This window comes from Bison bison, unplaced genomic scaffold (genome assembly GCF_000754665.1).
Source record: "Bison bison bison isolate TAMUID 2011002044 unplaced genomic scaffold, Bison_UMD1.0 scf7180017864498, whole genome shotgun sequence".
In the NCBI taxonomy this organism is placed as follows: domain Eukaryota; kingdom Metazoa; phylum Chordata; class Mammalia; order Artiodactyla; family Bovidae; genus Bison; species Bison bison.
The window spans coordinates 2983242-3003337 of record NW_011495057.1 but is presented as its reverse complement, the minus strand read 5'-3'; the positions used below and the strand labels follow the sequence as shown (position 1 = coordinate 3003337).

The following is a 20096-nucleotide window of genomic DNA, read 5'->3' as shown; positions in this document are numbered from 1 at the left end:
AAAAGCACAGAAGCACCATTGTACACGCCTCATGTTTTGATATTTCAAGTCACCCATAACTTCATTTGCCATTGGCAGCTGACAATCACCACTGTGTCAACACTGAAAGCAGTGGGTATTAGTGCTATTCATCATATAAGACTGGTGGACCTCCATCATCTTTCAAAAATGAAGCAGCTTTCCTTCCATTCTTCTGAACATGATCTTCATTCATTTTCTCCAAAGCTTCTATCTATAAAATACATACATTGAATCCATTGGTCAAAATGCTACTTCACAGAAATCATGCTTGAGATTGAACTGGTATTTTTACTCCCCTACAACAACATTCCTAATGACACTGGACTTGAATCAGAATTACAGTGTGTGACACAGATCACAGTGTGATACATATGTGTGTGTTTTTACTTGATTATGTTATCAGGATTGATGCTTAGTGTCTTTATCAAGCTAACCACTGGCATCAGATAGGTCTTATGATATAATCTATACAGCTTTCAGGGAACAAGAAAAAGGAAATCTGAAAGTTGACTCAGCAGCAGCAACATCAAGTAACTGTCCTGAACTAAAGGCTAGATGTACCAACTTCCCGTCACTTCTCTTCTGGCCTTAGACTCCAGCATGGCTTGGCCAAACTCAAGTCACACTGGGGCTTTCTGAAACAGATTCTACAATCATTCTCTGCTTTGGTAGGTTGTTGGGAATAATTAGTTGCTGTTTCACATTTCGGTTTTTGTTCAGTTTTGAGAGACCTTCCCTGGAGGAAGGTTTTTTTATGGTTCTGTAGATCCACTGCAATGACTGGGTATTTCCAAGGAAGGATCAAAAACATCTCAAGAAAAGAAAAATCTCTAATTTTGTTTCTGAGGGGATGAGAGGATAAACTCAGCTCTGGGTTTCATTATCTACTCCGTCCAGCTCCCCACTATCAGCGAGGTGAAAAACAGCCTTACAGCACTTACCTCAGCTAAGAAATCAGCTTCATTATCTGCCGAGATGTTTAAGCCTGAAACAGCATTGAAGAGTTCTCGTTCACCAAGGGCTTCCTTTACTCCTCCTTTCTGAAAAAACTAGTAAAGAAATATGAGGAAGTCAGCAGAGATATTAGCAAGGTTCTCTCAGAAACAGGAAACAGTGAACTTGTGAGACACTGGTGAATTCCCTCCATAATTTTTTAGCTACAGATGTTTCCAACTCAAATAAAACTGCGCTCAGGTTCTACTTGCTTCCTGTCCTCTCACACATTCGGGCTGTCTTCTGGATTTAGTAATAAGTCTGTCATGTTGCACCTTCTATACCTATGAGTGGTATACATAAAATTGCTTGGCATTGCTTTAAGTAGACACAAAATAATCACTAAATTTCATGAATTAAACTTTTCCAGTAAATTCAGACATTATTTCCAAAATGAAGTTGTTCTATCATATATAGAAAGAACATTCCTATCTGAATCTGTTGCTGACAATTCATTTCCTTTAGAAAATAGCAAACAGATGTGTCCCAACTCTGTGATGACTGAGTTTTACCTTCCCTCGTCTAGGGAACTACACCACTAGGAAGACTCTTTTCTCAGTGTAGTAACAATGGCAGGAAGCATGCAGGGTCGCTATAGTTCAGCTTCCCTTAAAGCACTGTGCATGGATTACATGTCTACTTGACGGATCAAATATTTAGAACCAAAATAAAGCTTACTCTCTCAGAAATTTAATTCATTGGCCCAAATGTGAGGCATGTAATCAAATTCTTGCAAAAAATGAAATCTGACAAATCAATCTTTGTCTCTTTATCATGAAAGCAAAGCAAAGAAGAACTAAACCCTTCCTTTAACTTCTAAGAACAGTGTCTTCTTATTGGTCTTAGGAGTCAGAAAAATATTTCAATCTATTACAGCCCACCCATAAAAAAGACAATTTACATTCCCACCTGTGAAACATTCCTACAGTCACGAAACAAGAACTCCAGGCCATGAGGGTGGGTTGGTTCTACAGACTGACTGACATCGATCAACCAGACCTGTTTAAATACACAGCACAGTGATTTCTTTACAGTCAGTCATTTACATCAAGTCACTAAGTCTGAACATGAACAAAATGCTCCTCACCTTCCCAGCATGCCAGAGCATGTTGTACTCACTGAGGTCGGCGTGTACGAGCGTACATTCATTATATAACTGCTGCATCAACTGTGAGGAGGCAGGACAGACATTTAGGACATGAGGAACCATTCTAAGTCACCCACACAACATCTACATCAACCAATATTTTCCGGAAAGAGCAAAACCAGGGTAAAGAACTTAACTTCTTTTTTGTGCTACAGTCAAGGCTGTGCCTTTTTTTTTTTTTCTAACCTCAAGGAAGGATGGGAGAACAATGAAACAATGGAAGAGATATGACACTCTACTTCCCTGCCCATGTGACAGAAATGCGATCAGGAGGCCAAAGGGCAGACCTGGATTCCCACGCATGTGAGAGCGCTGTGGTCACTCAACCAGGGGACCTAGGCTTACCCTTCATAAAAGGGCAAACATCTCACTGAGAATTCCAAGGGGTGCAACTCCAAGATAAAAAGTACTTCCTGCCAGACATGTGAAAAAGAGACAGTCTTCTAAATTAAGCAGTATTATATATATATATAATATATAATATATATATATAATATTACACATACTATGGAGAAAGAAATGGCAACCCACTCCAGTGTTCTTGCCTGGACAGTCTCAGGGATGGGGGAGCCTGGTGGGCTGCCGTCTATGGGGTCACACAGAGTCAGACACGACTGAAGCGACTTAGCAGCAGCATACATACTATATGACTCACGGTGATCCCTAGCCTTAGAGAAATCAGCACTAATGTCTGTTTTCCAGCTTTAACAGAATCAAATATGAAGTTCATCACTACTTCATCTCTTCCCCAGCCACCCCACGGCCAAAAGAAACCAGAAAGGTAGGCTTGATTTTCATTGACTGTTTTCTTACTAAAGGCAGAGAAAACTGGACTAACTCTCTAGCCATATTTTAAAAAATTAATTTGTATAACATGTTCATATTCACATCAACTGCTGCATGATATGAGAGCTCCATGCACATACTGTGCTAAAAACACCTTTCTCCGATTCAGTTAAAAAAAAAAAAAGAAGTGAAGTGAAGTCACTCAGTCGTGTCTGACTCTTTGCAACCCCATGAACTGTAGCCTACCAGGCTCCTCCGTCCATGGGATTTTCCAGGCAAGAGTACTGGAGTGGGTTGCCATTTCCTTCTCCAAAGGATCTTCCCCACCCAGGGATCGAACCTGGGTCTCCTGCAGTGTAGGCAGACACTTTACCATCTGAGCCACCAGGGAAGTCTTAAAGAGACGCATAACAGTATCAGGAGCAGTTTCTTGAGCTAGAAGGATCCCAGACTGAATTTGGTTGTTGTCCCAAAATATAAATACTTTCAAGACTCCTGACATATGCCTTCTAATGCCTGCACAGATGGATAAACCACGCCTCACCATCTTCTGATCAATACTTCCTTACACTGAGAGCGAATCTGCTTCCTTCTAAGTTCCCAACACTAATGGTATTTCCTTCACTGTTTCAAGAAGGTATACAAACTAACAAGGCACTGTATCTGGTATATATAGTAACATCAAATTTTATTTAATGAAGTTTTATGAATAGCTTCTGGCTTCCATGTCACTAACACTGACCCTTCACTTGCTCCACTGGTCCATAATTTTTCTAAAACAACTCAAAACACACGCATATTGATAGAAAGACCACTCTTCAATATTAACATTCCTTCACAAACTTCAGTTTGTCCTCGTTATAATGCCTTAAAATAGTCCTGTTAGGAATTTTTTTAGTTTAGAGGAAGCATTTTTAAAAATTGGTATCTGAATGCTCTGTACGGCACAACTTACATGAAGAGTTTGATAGTAGGCGTCTTTCATTTCTTCACTGCTGAGCTTTACTTCTTTCAATTTAGGGGCTGGAACTTGATCATGGCCAATAAAAGACATAACTAAAATGTGTTTCTTGAGTAGTACAACTGTTGGACAAGGAATTCCAGCTCTCTGCATCCTATACACAAAGAAAGGATCAAGAAGGTAAAGACCAGTAGGAGAGAATATTTCATTTATTCAACAAATATCTAACGAGGTCCTGCAATGAGCTGTCACTGTGTTCCACTCTGGGGAATGCTGGAATGCAAAGGCAGTATGACACAGCCTCTGCCCTCACAGAGCCTGTGGCCTGGTGAAAAACACAGATGAGTGAGGAGATGATGACAGCACAATGTGGCATGGGCACTGGCAGAGGTGCGGGCAGGCAGCATCGAGGAAGAAGCGGGCAGACTGAACCAGCCAGGCTCAAACTGTGGGGAGGCGTGGTGCGGAAGCTGCTATGAGATGCAGAGGCATCAGGGTGCACAGTCCAGGGGTGTGTGTGTGTGTGTGTGTGTGTGTGTGTGTGTCTGTGTGTGTGTGTGTGTAAATCCACACAGTTGGATCTTGAGTGGGAGCAAGGACACGTGGTGGGCTGAGCCCACAGAGAACGGCTGGCTCCGCATCACAAAACAGCTTTGAAGTTTACACTCAAGACTATGGGAGCTACAGGAAAATGTTAAGAAAGGCAGTGATGAGATCTCAGTAATACAGAAAACAGCCTGCAGGGCAGAAAGGCCTCTTGGGAAATTATCCTAATTAGAAGTCCTACTAAATAGAAGACTTGCAACTAATAAATATGGATAATTACGTTTGAAAACAAACAACTTTAGGAAAAGCAAACTAAAATTAAAAGCTTTTAATAGTTCAAATATAGGAAGGTTTGTAAATAAAGATTAGTAGTCAATTTCTTGGTTGACAAAACAATTTCCTTGATAAATTCTGCTTAGAGAATTGGACAACAAGTCTAATAAATTAAAACAATTGCAATCAGACTGGTAAAACCCTGCCCTGACCAAATTAACAAATATTAGATGGGATAAACCTTTCCTGAAACAAAAAAGGAAATTATTATTTATAATATGCCTAACTGGAAGCTGGAAAAGAGCATTTAGATATATGACAAAATATCTTTAGTAGAAAATGACTTAATTTCCCTCAAACTTTACTGAGGAAAAGAAAAAACAAAATGGATTTTTCACCCTATGAGTATGAATTCAGGTTATACGCATGGAAATGCTTTCTTATAGAAGCCCTCCTTAAATACTAGAATTTCAAGGCCTTTCATGCTTCCTACAAGTGAATTTAAAAGAAAGCATGGGTGTTTTTGCCAGGCTAGTAGACGTAATGCAAAGAGGCGATCCCCCAGATGACTTCCAGCACAAGGATTTTCTTTACCTTGTAAGATTGTGCATCTCTTTTTCTGCCCACATGCGGATGATCTTACGCGGATTTAGTTTACTGAAGCGATCTTTAAACCTGAAATCATCTTTAATATATTTGTCACGATTCTTAAACTCATTAAGGGTTGTTTTAAATACCTTGATGGCACATTCTGTAGGTATAACTTTACTATCTTCCTTTCCATCCTCCATGCTAAGTGGAAGAAACAAACATTAAGTCAGTGTCGATTGCCAGGTAAAAAACAATTTCAAAATTAAAGATTTTACGACAAGAAAGTAGATCTATCTTCTCTGAGAATGGAAGCCTTGGGGTGTTTTGTTTTTTTAAGCCTCCACGTTTTAGAAGAAAACCTTAGCTTTTAGCTTTTTTAATAAGACACACTTTCAAATAAATTGTCAATGGTTTTCACAACCCATAATATAATCTTCATTTAATGACTATGGAATTAAACTTGAACAATGAAGACGTATACACTTGCCCAAAGTTTATTCAAATTTCCTTAATGAATTTTTTTCCTTTTTTTTTTTTTCCATACACTTTAAAATAGGCTGCAGTCTGCCTGGAGTCCCTCTCCCTCCCCACAGCCAACCCCACAGCACAGACTGTCCACTCTCACTTTCCAAACACACACCAGCAGTCTCCTATTCTTCATCTTCATTACCTGTCAGTCTGACCAAAGTCATCTTTCAACTATCACCACAACTTTCTAACTGATCTGTTTCTTCTCTTGCCTGACTAGAATTCATTTCCCACACAGCAATCTGAGTAATCCTTTGAAAATGAGACTCGAATCTGAGCTTTGGTTCCCACTGCACTGAAAAAGCAGACTCCTTACCCTGGCTTACAGAGTGTTGCCTGATCCACCCTTTGCTTCTCCAGCCTTCTGGCTCCTCCTCACACACTACACTCCAGGGACGCTGCTTTCTTAGTCTCCCAAAGATACCAAGCTTACACCTGTCTGAAGGCATTAGCACTAGCTGTTCTTTAGTCTGGAACGTTCTTCCTTCTGATATGTGATACTGAATCCAGGTGTGTCATTCAAATCCAGGTTTAAATGTCACCTCATCGGAGGTTTCCCAGTCCTACTGATAAAAAGCAGTCACTCAGTCACTATGACATCACCCTGTTTTATCCATTTGCATGGCACTTATCTGACAGTCTTGGGAGGGGACTGGAGGAAGGGGTGAGAAGGAAGTACAGTCTATGAAAGCAGGGACCTCCCTTGTACCAGTCATTGCTATAGCCCCAGTACACAGAAGATGCCTGGAACATGGTAGCTGCATAAATACTCAGTGAATGAACAAACCAGTTTTCAGTGAGACAGAATAGAGATTCTCTCCAAGGAAGAAATGATAATTTAAAGATGTTATAGACATCTCTGGATTTTGAGGTAAGTTCTCTGTCATTGAAATAGTTTAACCATAGGTAGATGAGGCCCTATCAAAAATACCACTGAGGAGATTCCTCACTTGCAAGGTCTCCAGGATAGAATCTAATTTATAAGATTCATGTTGTCATTCTCCTACTAAAAAAAGCTTCCATGTTTCTCGGTAAATTACACAACTGTCTGCCGAGCTCTTAAGATCTTCCTTACCAATTTCTGGTTTGCTTACACAATTTTATATCTTATTACCTTTGAATACGTAACTTCTAATTTTCTCACTGTCTAATCCCATTGTCTAAATTTCAATACTCCCATTTTCAGCACTCCCTCCTCCACTTTTTTAAGAATTAAACTTTATAAATTAAGGTGAAATTTCCTTTGATTACCACCTGTGGTAGTTAGTTTCATTCCCCATTTCAACTCTTGAGAGACAATCACGATCATGAATAGTACTTTTCTAATCTTTTAAAAAAGATACATACATATGTATTAAAAAAAACCTACGTATGTTACATTCTGTATAACTTTTACCAGTTCTTACTGTAATGTCCTCCTCTTGAATATATCATAAGCTCTTTGAGAGTAGAAACCATGTTATACACTTATTTCCTGAAAAAATCTAGCACACGTTACTATTCAAATAACTGTTGATTACTTGGTCAATGTGAGCATGACAGAACCCAGAAGAGCTCTGTGGCAGGCAGGACCTAAAAGGGTCCCCAAGATCCCAGTCCCTGGTGTACATACCTATATAAGCCCCTCCCTTGAGTAGATTACACTATAGTAAAAATGATGGTACAGTCATTGCCAGGATTATCTTCCATCCTTTAAAACTCAGTCTTAGTAGACCCAAGGCAGAGAGTTTCCTGATTATTCTGAGATGCAACCTGCTGTACAAAAGGGCTTCATGACTAGAACGTACATGGAGCTCAGAGCAGTCCCTGGCTGGCAGGCAACCAGAAGGTGGAGACCTCTGTCCTACAGTCACAAGGAACTGAACTGCGCCTAAGGAAGACGACCTCATGCTCCGGTAAGGGACAGAGCCCAGCTGACATGCAAGACTGCAGTCCTGGGAGACCCTGAGCAGAGAACCCAGCTAAGCTGTGCCTGCCTGAACTTTTGATCAACAGGAACCGTAAGATAATACATAGGTGTTGTTTTAAGTTGCTATATCTACGGTAATTTGTTATGCAGCAGAGAAAACTAACTTACACTTTAAAATGTATTTACTCTCAGCTGTTGAAAACCAAATGCTCTCTAGCTTTACTAACTTACAAATGCCAAAGTATAGATTATAACACCAATTCCACCATAAGCAAAGGGAGCCCACTTGTTCTATCAAAGGATCATTAAGTTGAACAGAAAATGGACAAAGAATAAACAAGGAAAATGGCACGAAAAAGAAACCCAAGTGGCCAATACATGTGAAAAAAAAATACAACCTAATCATAACTAAATAAACGCACACCAAAACACTAAAGAGGTACTTTCAATCTTTTACTCTGAGAAAAAAATATTAAGTTTGATAAGACTAGGCATTGATGAGGATGAGGGAAACAGGTTCATACTGCTTACTGGTGGTGGCATAAACTGGTTAACTGTCTCATCGGGCAATTTGGCAACACCTACTGACATTCAGAATTGTGCAACCTGCAGATCTAACTAGCTCATAGGGAAAAGTGTATTTGCCTCACTTTTAAGAAATAAACAAATTTAAGATTTCTGGCCTTTGGTGTGACACATAAGAAGAAAAAGTTATAAAGAATTTTTAATGAATAACAGAAATCAAGAAACATTGATTGCTGTAACAGCCAGCTCAGCGGGCCAAACAGTGAGCAAAATCTGGTACTCTCCCTTCAGTAAGGCCTTCCACTGTTTAACAGAAAGGGGAAAAAATGCATGTAGTCTTTGCCCCAGCAATTCCAAATGTTAGGAATTTAGTTTAAGGATTTATTTGCAAAAGTACACCAAAGCTTATGTACAAAGATATTCCTGTATATTTGTAGAGTGGAATGTTCTACTATAAAAATGGTATGATATAAACCAGTAAAATAGAAGGACTTGAGATATATTAATTGAAAAAAAAAGATGCTGAATGCAGCATATAAACAAAAATAAGAAATACATGCATAAAAACTTCTATAAGACTAGACTAAACACTATAAATAGTGGTAACCTTTAGAGGGAAAACCTGTGGGGCCACAGCTGGTAAGATGAAGGCTGCTGCTGCTGCTGCTAAGTCGCTTCAGTCGTGTCCGACTCTGTGCGACCCCATAGATGGAAGCCCACTAAGGCTCCCCCGCCCCTGGGATTCTCCAGGCAAGAACACTGGAGTGGGTTGCCATTTCCTTCTCCAATGCATGAAAGTGAGAAGGGAAAAGGAAGTCGCTCAGTCGTGTCCGACTCTTAGCAACCCCATGGACTACAGCCTACCAGGCTCTTCCATCCATGGGATTTTCCAGGCTAGAGTACTGGAGTGGGGTGCCATTGCCTTCTCCGCTACTTTCATTTTAATCCTTTTTGTACTGTTTAATTTTTATTGTGAGGAACTTTTCATTTTAAAATAATTTGTGCCATTAAGTTATGTTTGCCTGATCTCAGGGAACCCTCAGTTGAAATTTGGAAAAAGAGCAACAGAGCTTAGAGGTAAAAAAAAAAAAAGGTTTATTAAGATTAATTTATACCAGGTATAGTCAAATACGATCTCAATCACCCCAACTAAAATCCTATGAAGGGAGGGTCAGTTTTCAAGTAAGTTTAGTAGACTGCTTCAGATCACATTGCTTAAAAAATGTTGAGTCATTTTAACCTAACATTCATTTTTATCCCTTTCATTTTAGAACTCAGTATAATTCAATACATGATTATATGTGTATGTCTCATCTAAAAAGGGAGACAAGTTAAATAAGAAAACCAAGGGCAAGTACTTGAGAAGTAATTGTTTGAATCCCTTTAAGTATATAACAAATACCTTCTAAAGCTAAAAATAACTAGAATAATCTGTAATCTATTTTAACATTTTTGTTTATAAACACTGCTAACATAAAGGATTAGCTGAGCTAGTAAGCCTTGCTGAACTAGTAAGACTTCAGAACTAAGTAACCAGATGACATCATATTCCTGGTTTGCACATTCTCTCTACAGGCTCCACGTTTAAAATGTTTTCTCTTCCTCATGCCATCCTTTATTCGACTAAGATCTTGTAACAAAAGTAAAGTGGGTAGGATCTAAAATGACAAAAAAGCTTTAAAGACATTTCTTTAAGTATAACTCTCCCAACTTGGTATCAGAGTCCCATAGAGAAAAGTTTTGAATCAAACTCAGGTTCAAATTTTGCTATGCCACTACAGCTGCCTGTGTGATATAGAACAATTACAATAATATGAAAAATAATACGTTCATAGAAAAAAGACTGGAGGAGTCTACACAAAATTATTACTGGTTCTCTCTTGATGGTAGAATTGGGATGACTTTTTTTTTTTTTTTTGGCCACACGGCGAGACTTGCAGAATCTCAGTCCCCCAGATCAGGGACTAAACCTAGGCCACAGCAGTGAAAGTATCGAATCCTAACCACTAGACCACTAGGGAACTCCCTTGACTGTGTTTTTCTTTTTATGTCCCTATATTGCTAAGACTTCCTAAAATAACACTTTAAATTTTGATCTTATGTAAATTCAGAACAAGGGACTAAGCTTTGGTTTATATTACGGTACTGTTTTCTGCTCATTTACCTCCCTCCATATGCATGAAAGACAACAGATTCCTTTCCTGTACTAATACAGCCAGTGATTGTCTCCAACATTCCAGAGTTGACCATTTTATACATAAGTAAACGTGTCTTAGGATCAACTGCTTTTTCCTGGAAAAGATAAAGTGCTGTAAGTGAAAATGACTGGTAATCACAAAACATTTTCTGAACCATTTCTAATATCTAACATTCAAAATATATACTTTTTAAAACTTATTGTTCATTTACTTAGATGTATATATAACAGGCTCTTAAAAGAGGACTGTTAAGATACCATCCATTCCTATAACTCTACTGTCTCTGAAAGTAAATATCTAAAAGAACTACTAAAAATCAGATTCTAGCTTAGTCAAAGTTTTATCTCTAAACTTTAAATAGCTCTCCTGATGTACCTACCATTAGTTTGTTTTTCTAAAACTTTAAAAATTATTCTCAAGATACTAGACACTAACTTCATTAATGTAAAACATTATAAACTATTATGTTATTATAAATATATCATGACAGAAAACAATTTCTCATATGCAATGAAAGTAACATAGTCCAAATTAATTATGACCACTGAAAGGCTAGTCTTGAGTAACTGGTTAATAACCACTACATGAAATCTGAAAGTCAAATGGCAAGGCTACTTGGGTTTTATTCACACCTTTGATTTGAAAAGTCAATCTCATGAAAAAATATCAAACATGAACTTTTGTCTTGTTTTTCCCTCCAAACGTGAAGTTTTCCAATGTGAATCTTTCCATTAAACGTAAGAATACTTACTGCAGTGGAATGCTCCTTTTTCTCATGGAGGCGGGCACTTCGACGTTCTTCTGAGTAGGCATGTTGTTTTAAAGCATTGAAAACATGGTTTGATAGTTTTAAGTCCATTCCAATTCCATCTCCTACCTGAAACCCAGGTGCAAACTGCCAAAATGAAAAAGAAAAATCAGTATCTGAATACTTTAACATGGGACACAGAAAAACAGTTTTACTCGAATTAGGTTACCTACTCAATAGATGATAATGCTATGAAGGCAGAATCCATAGACATTACAGAGGAAAAACCAAAATAACTCACCAGTGAGCTCAACAGAAAGGGAAACAAGGCTTTTTAAAGAAATTTCATTCCAAAGGAAGGGAGGGTTTATTTTATGCATAGAAAACATCCAAACACATCTGAAAACTAAGGTATTTTAGCATATCCTCTGAACTTTGCTTTTATATCAAAGGATATATTATATTTTGAAATCACACCAAGTCTTACCAAAAAAAAAAAAAAAAAAAAAAGAACAATTTCACAGTCAATTATTTTTGAAGAGTAGGGTAAAATAGCAAGCTATGCTCACACCATGACAGTTACGTATAATATGGAAGCCACTAGCCACATGTGGATGCTTACATTTAAATTATTAAAATAAAATTAAAAATTCAGTTCCTCAGTTGTACCAAATTTCAAGTACTCAGCTGTCAAATATGGCTATCATATTAGATAGCACTGGTACACACAGTGTGTGGTATTATCACAAAAAATTACACTGGACAGAGTTGTTCTAGAGTCAGACAAGTATTTGTTCTGAAGTCTAAATGTTTTATATTTGCCATGATATTTATGAAGGAGGAAAAAAATGCCATTTTTCTTTTTCTATTTTTCGAAAATCACGTTTTGTTTCTGATTTTGCAGGGGTAGGCACAAGATAAAAAATTTAAAAATTATAACAGGGTATACAGTGGGAAGTATTTCCACCACCCATTGTTATCCTCCAGTCACCATCGTTATGTTTCTCAGGTATTTCATGGAAAACTGAGATACTGAAAAATGTTACTTTCATAAGAACAGTTTCTTAATCTTAGAATCAATGTAAATCAAACTAGTTTTCTTAATATTGTTGGAGAATTTTATTCTGAGGTACAATATATTCTCATCAGTGGCTGAGTTCCCATGGTTTTGACGTACTGTCTTCTAAAATATCTCTAGAAAGGATGAAGGATATTGTTAGAAACTCAAGATAGTGTATTTAGAATCCTATGTTTTTAACTTATTCTAATAAAACTTTAGGATATTTATGATTTAGAGGAATCCTTTCTGTAACTTACATTTTCCATTCTGGCTGTGTTCTTTCTCCCACATACTACTTCATCGTGTTTGGTGGTGATGTCTTTTCCTTTTCCAATAAAACCCTTTTTGGGAGTAGGAATTGGTTTTGCTAAAGGTGATTAAAACAAGTCAAGTATGTAAAAATAGCAGAGACTAAACTGCTGCATTCATTATTGTCTGAAAAAGATACCTGAATCTAGTAGTAAAGTACCAAATGAGAGTCAAAGATAAATATACAATACTTAATCCTCCTGTCTCCCCATTCTATGCCCCCAGAAGGTCAAAGCCCTGATACCTGGTCTGTAGGGGTCATCACGAGTGTCCTGCCAGTCAACCTCATCTTCAGAGCTATCACTGTCTTCGTAAGGATGCACTTTTCGATAATTTTCAAAGGAAATGCAAACTTAAAAGGCAAAAACAGTGGAAGATTTATTTAGGGCCCATTACAGGCATTTCCTACCACCCAATGGGGTTGTCACAATAAGGTCATAGTACCTTTGCTATCTCCATTGAATTTTTTTTCTTCACGCCTAAGCTGGGCATCATATTCTCTGTCAAACTCCATCTGTAGCATCTGAGCCAGCATTAGGTCGCTGGAAGTGTCAATGTTTTCTCCAGTAATAAATGGTCCTTCAGCAACACTATTCAAAATAAGGCAATATAAACTAATATAATGTGCTGGTGTAAACAGATGCTACCAATTGTGAGTGAGATGTGCCTTTTCAGTGTTAACACTGTACTGAAGCAAGAATGGAGGAACTTTACCAAACCCTTCACCCTCTCCTGCCCAGCTGCCCTCTGACCAACAGCAGGCACCTGTGAGAGCACCGAACAGGATTAAGGGAGCTTTAAGAAACAGAAAGCTAAAGGGCCTATCATAAGAACCAAGCAGACCCCAAATTCATTTGTTCTGTATTCTGATCAGAGGAGGGATGATGTATATATGGAAAGATAAACTACAAACACTTAGTCAAAACTGTTAATCTATTTGATTATTATTTGTTAATCTATTTGATAACAAAGTTCAACTGCTGCAGTAACTGAAACCCAGAGAAACTGAGCAGTTTGCCCAAGATAATACTGAAAACTAGTCACAAAATTGGGACTAAAACCCAAGGATCAGTGAACTCCCAAAATGGTGCTCCTTCTATTGCACTGCTTTTCTAAATCTCTGACTCATTTGTCATGACAATCACTAATCAAATCCTAAGACTTGGCTATGGTCAGTTGCTAGATCAAATAGATTCTTTGTGACTTTTACTTACGTAACTTCAGGAAAAGCGGCAGCTTCTTCTTCTAACTGCAATTCTTTAGCCAACTGCTCACTCATTACATCAGACAAAGAACAAGATATTGTATTTTGAGGGGTAGCCCATGGACACTATTAAAAAAAAAAAAAAAAGGCAATTCAAAATAATGAAATTAAAGTGACTTCCAAACTTGGAAATAAGGTATCTTTTGAAAATTAGAGGAGTTAAATAAACTCAAAAGGAATGTTTAGTTTTTTGCAGAAATCATCTTGAAGGTAAAAATAGCTCCTAGCTCAGATCTAATCAAAGACACACCTAGACTATGACAGCCAAGAGCACTTTCCAGCCTGCTTGGTGGGAATGTCCTTATAGTGGAGGGGAGCCCAGGCTACGCCAGCATCACCTGACTAGCCACTGAGTTCGTGTGATGCCCCTTGTTCTGATATCATGCTCACCAAGCAACTTATACTTTGCTCACCTTCCACTTATAATTTGGCTTCCTGGGTAGATTCTGTTAGAGGAACAGGCTATACCAACTACCATAATTCAAAGCCCACTTAGAAGTTACACTTCCTTCTAATTTAAGTAGTAAGTCTTCAACAAGTATATAGTGTACAGCAGCCCCTTTCAAGATAACCTGGGATATGCTAAAACAAAAAAAACTCAGCAGTGACAAACAATGAACCCTATACTTCTGAACTTTAGAAAATGAGAAATGGATTCTTGAAACAATATTACTAGAGCAAAGTAGTATTCTGTGAGACTCTTCAAGAATAGCTGGCCGGTCATCCCTCCTCAATGGCATCACCATCTAAGCCCTCCTGCAATGTGTATAAACCGCAGCTTTATTTCACAATTCCTAATTTTTGAGGAGAGAAGCTTCACTGAGCAGCAGCAAATGACTCCATCTGCTAGTCCAGTGATTAAGACCATTAATACTAATAAGAGGTCTAAGTATCTCCTGAACTGGTTCTCTATCCCCTTTCCGAGGTGTCATCCTCCCATCACTGGGTTACTCACTGTAAGAGCCTCCTAACTGCCTTCTGTTTGCTTCCACTCTCCACACCACAACACAACGGTTTTTCTAAAATGTAGATTTGACTGGCTCAGTTTCCTTATTAAAGTTCTTTTATTGCTTTAATGTTTCCCACTGCCTTCAAGATAAAGTCCAAACATTTCTTAACCACTACCACTCCTCAGAGTCTAATTTAGAATAGCATGTGATGGTAAGTGTTTTAGCCAGAGTCCAGCATAGGGCTTCAGACCTAAAGAGGCATTCAAGTTCTTTACTGAACAGGCACCAAAAGGAAACCTGGGGATATGTCAAGGAACTGCCAGGGTGTCCCTAGGCTGGAGAGGTCTGATTTCTTTCTACACCGCTCGTAGGTTAAAGTCCTCCTCTCCACCGAGCGGTCAGCCCCTCTGCCCACCCACTTCTCAGGCTTCTAGTCTCTAGCTAGCAGTCAATTAATTCTAAGATGTTAAAACATCTGTGGACAATCTCTCAAAGAGAGGTAAATAATGAAAGGCAGTCACTGTGTTATTTTGGAGGCAGAGATTTACCTGCTTCCAAGACAGACTGAATGGGAAAGGGAAACATGCAGAGACTGAGAGCACCAACAAGACACCAGGACTGCTCAGTCCTGCGGACCGCGCTCCTAGGAGCCTGAGGCTCTAGAGCTGGACTGCTCTGTACCCCTGCTGGCCAGCTCAGCTGGGCACCTCACACTGAGGTGACTTCCTTGGGTGGGGTAAATAAGTAAAGATTTCTGAAAGTCTGCCAACTTCCATACTTTGAAATCACATCTTCAAACCAGTAGCCCAAAATTCCTCCTTAAAATGTTCCAGGCTGTGAGGGACAGCTTCCAGGCATGGTAGCTCTCCACCATGGCTCCACCAGGCTCAAGTGGTCATCATCCTGAGGGGGGCTTAGAAAAGGCACTGGGGCCCCTTCTCCAAATGGGCACCATGGGGTGAATGGAGGGGAATCTTCTGTCATATTGCAATTCTTCAGGAAGTCGTCGGCTCCCTCTGTCAAATGTTTAAGGAGATAAGAGTAAAAGGCCCTTGTTCTACTCAAGCAGTCTGACATCATTTCCCACTACTGCTTTCAACAAATTAAAACTCACCAGGGCATCCAGATCTGATGGGAAACTCCAACCACTTCCAGTTAGTTATTCTGCTTTAAGTGACATCTACCAAGCCCATCATTAGCTCCCTGACTCCTGTTCGCTGAGGACCCCTGACCTACCCTGTTTTCCTCTCCTGGGAAACTGCAACCACTGAACGCAGCAACGTGGGGTCTTCACAGCTGCCATCCTCCCTCACCTGCTGGCTGCAGACGGGAGGGAAATCATTCCCCCTTCCCTCTACTCTTCAAGATGCATCACAAGCTGCCCATCCCGCTTTTTGTTTCTTTTTAAAGATTTTACTGCACACAACTAGAGGAAAAGAATCAACTTAAAAACAAAAAACAAAAAAACAACAGCAAACACGAAGGAGGTACATAATAACAAAAATTCTGTCCTCAACTTGAAGCCAGTCAAGGGAACCATAACTTACAGGAAAGTTCCTTTTCAGCTCATGCAGCTGGAAGACATAATCTAGGCAAAATATTTAAGTGGGTAATTTTACTTCTCAAAACAAGGACTTCTGCAAAATGTGATCTGAGCCTACACAACAATACTAATTTTTTTTTTTAACTTTCAATTGTAGAGTATTTTTACAGTAACAACAACAACAAAAATCACCAAGATTGTAGAGTCACCAGATTCCCTATACCCAGCATCCCCGTGTAAATACTGTACATGTGTCACAATTAATGAACTCAATTAATTAAATTGAGCTCATTAATTAAAGCCCATACTTCATTCAGATTTCCTTAGCTTCCCTCTAATGTCTCTATTCTATTCCAGAATACCATCCAAGATACCACATAACATTTAGTCATCATGTCACCTTAGGTTCCTCTTGGCTGTGAGTTTCTCAGACTTTCCTTGTTTTTGGTGACCTTAATGGTTCTGAGGAGTACCACTAATCCACTTGTTACAGCTCTTTCCAACAGAGCTACACACTTCCTCACTTTTGCCTACAGTATGTCCATTCTCCCTTTTTGGAATATTCCCTAAAATTCATTGCTCATAACAGCAGCTCGGCATTTTGTAACTGGGGACCCCCAAGTCCCTTTCGGGGTGTCTAAGAGGTCAAAATTATTTTCATAATAGTTCTAAAAAAGTTTCCACTCTCATTCTCTCAAGAGTGTAGAGTTTTCCAGAGTCTGTATCGGATATGATGGCAGCACTCTGGTGGCTACTAGAATGAGTGCCTGTGAACTGTGTCCTCCAAAAATTTCAAAGGTAGTGGGTTTAGAATATGAACGTGAATTTTAACTACTATATATAGGATGGTCCTGCTCTACAGCACAGGGAACTACAGTCGATATCCTGTGATAAACCATAATGGAAAAGAACATAAAACAGAAGCATGTATATGTATAGCTGAATCATTTTGCTGTACAGCAGAAATTAAACACAACACTGTAAATCAACTATACTTGAACCACATTTTTTTAATGTGCATTTTAAAAGATTAACTCAGTTCGTTCTCAGTGTCTACCGTGCTATTACCCATCTGCAATTATGCCTGCTAAAATCTACGTATTTGTAAGGATGGATTTTCTTCATATATTTCAACTGATACATACTGCAACGGACTGAAGAAAAACGAGCTATGAAAATCCAGCTGTCTTCTACAAAGTTACTACATTAAAGAGATTTGCAAAAATCCAAAATACTACTTCACTAATTTTTCATTTTGGAAAACAGCTTTTTTTTTGGTAAAACATAAAAATATTATTTATATAAACATCATGATTTATATCACTTAATAAAGTTTTTCGATATCTGTTTGAATTTCTGATATGACAAATATCAATCAATATAACCAATATAAACAGAAGTTCTTGGAGTTCTCAATGGTTTTTAAGAGTATAAAGAAGTCCTGATGGAAACGTTTTGAGAATCATTAGCCTTTAACATTCTTTCAATTTTCCAAGGTTTTCCTCAAATCTCCACTTACTCCACACAGGTTTCTATAATCACTTCCATCTTCCAAGAGGTTAGAGAAGGAGATGATACTTGCAGTGTGATACCTGCAGTGTATTTCTATTGTTTCCCCCATGAAAATGCTGTCTTCTCAACAGAGCATCAGTAAACCCCAAGATGATCTTTTATTGCAAGATGAAAATGAAGTTTTATAGTTCTGATGATGCACACTTAAATGAAAATATGACGGATGTCAAATATATTATTGAATTAGTTTTGGAAGTGAAGTTTGTTCTGAGCTTAGGTATTCTGAGCAAAGTTTGTCTCATCTGACATTTTTACAAGCTTTACAACCTTACCTGGAGAAATTTAACATGTATAGTATATATTTATTAGTGTCTTTCTAATGATTTGTTCTTTTACATCTACTGATCTTGACCTTGTAAACAAAGCTTTGACAGGAAAAAAATAAACAATGTAACAGGCAGATGTAACCACATTTGCCAATTAAATATCCTAGATTCTCCTTATGGTTGTATGAGAACTTTTATAAAAATTTCCTTTACAGTACTTAACAGCTCATACTTCCCCCACTTTCTGTTAAGACCTGGTATGAAGATCTGATAAGATTAATGAGTGACCCTTTAAATGGAACAAATGTTCTGTGTGAATATGTAAAGAAGTCGGTGAATTGGGTAAAGGTGGTCAAAAGATAGAAACTTCTAGTTAACAAAATAAATAAGGCATGAAATGTACTATACAGAATGATAATTAATCTGTTAATAATGCTGTACTGTACATGTGAAAGTTGCTAACAAAGTAAATCTTAAACGTTCTCATCACAAGAAACAAAATGTAATCCTGAATGCTAAATAGACTTACTGTGGTGAGCATTTTGCAATATATACATGTATCATTATGTTGTACATTATGTTGTACACCTTAAATTAATATGTTGGTAAGTGTCCATTTTATTTTAAAAAATGAACAATTAGGAAGTTAAAAAAGTTAGATTCCTTCACAACTTTGAGGAACATAAAATCTCAATTCTGCTTTCAAGAAAGCCCTCCATAAAGTGGCAGAAGAATCTTTTCATCCTTCTAATGAAAGTATCATGAAAAGCAGTAGCCCGAAATCAGAAACCAGATGTTAAATGAGCATTTCAGTTGGCCATTACAGGAAAAAGCATAAACGTTAAAACTCAGACATAACCATCTTACAGTTTGTAAACACTCGAGTATTAGCCTGGAGGGGAGGAAGGGTGCGCCTGGACTTATCTCCTAAACTTACTACTTCAAAAACAACAAACTGCCCAAGTAGGATGAGCACACTTGACAAGTTAAGGAAACAGCTCCCTCAACCACCTTTCTGTCTGGGTTTCTGTGAATAATTGGGCTGACTCATTTGGCTGGAGAAAAACAAGTTCGTGCTTGCCTTCCCTCAAACGTCAGCATCTCTAAGCCAGTCCCGCCCAAATACATGCTACGGGGGTTCAGAAACCAAGGTGCAGAACCAGACGGGAGACTCCAAACCGGGGTGGCCTTTGGTAGCCTGTGCCCCTTCCCTGCCTCTCTCTCCCCGACACCCGCAGCCCCGCCACCCGTCCTCCTTTTCCCAGGCGGTTGGTATTCAGCCCCAAACTCCCCAAGTCACCTGGGGAGCCGCTTCGGCGCCTGCCATCCTCTCCGGGTCCTCCGAGAGGACCAGTCAGGAGGCTACGGCAGGTGCGTCAGCGCCGACTGCCACTCACCTTGTTGGGTCCCCAGGCCGCTGCTGGCCCGGGCTCAGGGGATGCCACTCTGACCAGATCCATGTAGGGGAAGAAGTCAGCGACGAGAACAGAGCAGAGAGGTGGCAGGACCGGGAAGCAGCTCCGCCGAGGAGACAGGCGGCGGGGCTGGGACGGCAGGGTGCTGGTGCCGAAGCTCAGATGACAGATGGCGGCTGCGGCAGCCGCGTCCGGAACTAGACCGCTTCTCTTCCGCCTTTTACGCTGGTACGCTCGCTTCCGATTGGCCGCCTACGGGGCTCCACGTTAGGTCACCTTTCTCCGCCCCAGAGGACCGCACTTCCGGTCGGTGTCCTGGCCGGAGGCTGGTGGTCACTGTCACTCTTTACTAGCAGGGCAGCTCCCGGGTGTGGCTTCCTCTGGTCAGGCTCTACGATGACCCTGAACCACCTCTTTGTCTGCGCGAGAGGGCAGCTGGATCAAGTTAAACGGAATCAGAGTGCGTGGACTGTAAATAAACAAGCAGAACA

General features: G+C 39.3%; 1 protein-coding gene and 1 non-coding gene across 3 annotated transcripts; both read right to left on the bottom strand.

Moving 5' to 3' along the window:
- Nucleotides 1-6: 6 nt before the first annotated feature.
- Nucleotides 7-19829, bottom strand: RIOK3 (RIO kinase 3). 2 transcript variants are annotated; one of them, XM_010828922.1, is made up of 14 exons: nucleotides 19588-19665; nucleotides 16046-16235; nucleotides 13810-13925; nucleotides 13040-13185; nucleotides 12840-12947; nucleotides 12544-12653; nucleotides 11230-11373; nucleotides 10445-10572; nucleotides 5322-5519; nucleotides 3903-4062; nucleotides 2102-2182; nucleotides 1924-2013; nucleotides 963-1070; nucleotides 7-232 (listed from the first exon to the last, which is right to left on the bottom strand). In XM_010828922.1, the coding sequence occupies exons 3-14, from the start codon at nucleotides 13872-13874 to the stop codon at nucleotides 125-127; spliced, it is 1446 nt and encodes a 481-aa protein (XP_010827224.1). In that variant the 5' UTR covers nucleotides 13875-13925; nucleotides 16046-16235; nucleotides 19588-19665; the 3' UTR covers nucleotides 7-124. The 2 variants fall into 2 exon arrangements, with proteins under 2 accessions (XP_010827224.1, XP_010827223.1); XM_010828921.1 differs by lacking the exon at nucleotides 16046-16235 and having other exon boundaries at nucleotides 19588-19829.
- On the bottom strand, nucleotides 3267-3338 carry TRNAC-ACA. Its single transcript has one exon. It is a non-coding gene; the product is annotated as a tRNA-Cys (tRNA).
- Nucleotides 19830-20096: the final 267 nt, after the last annotated feature.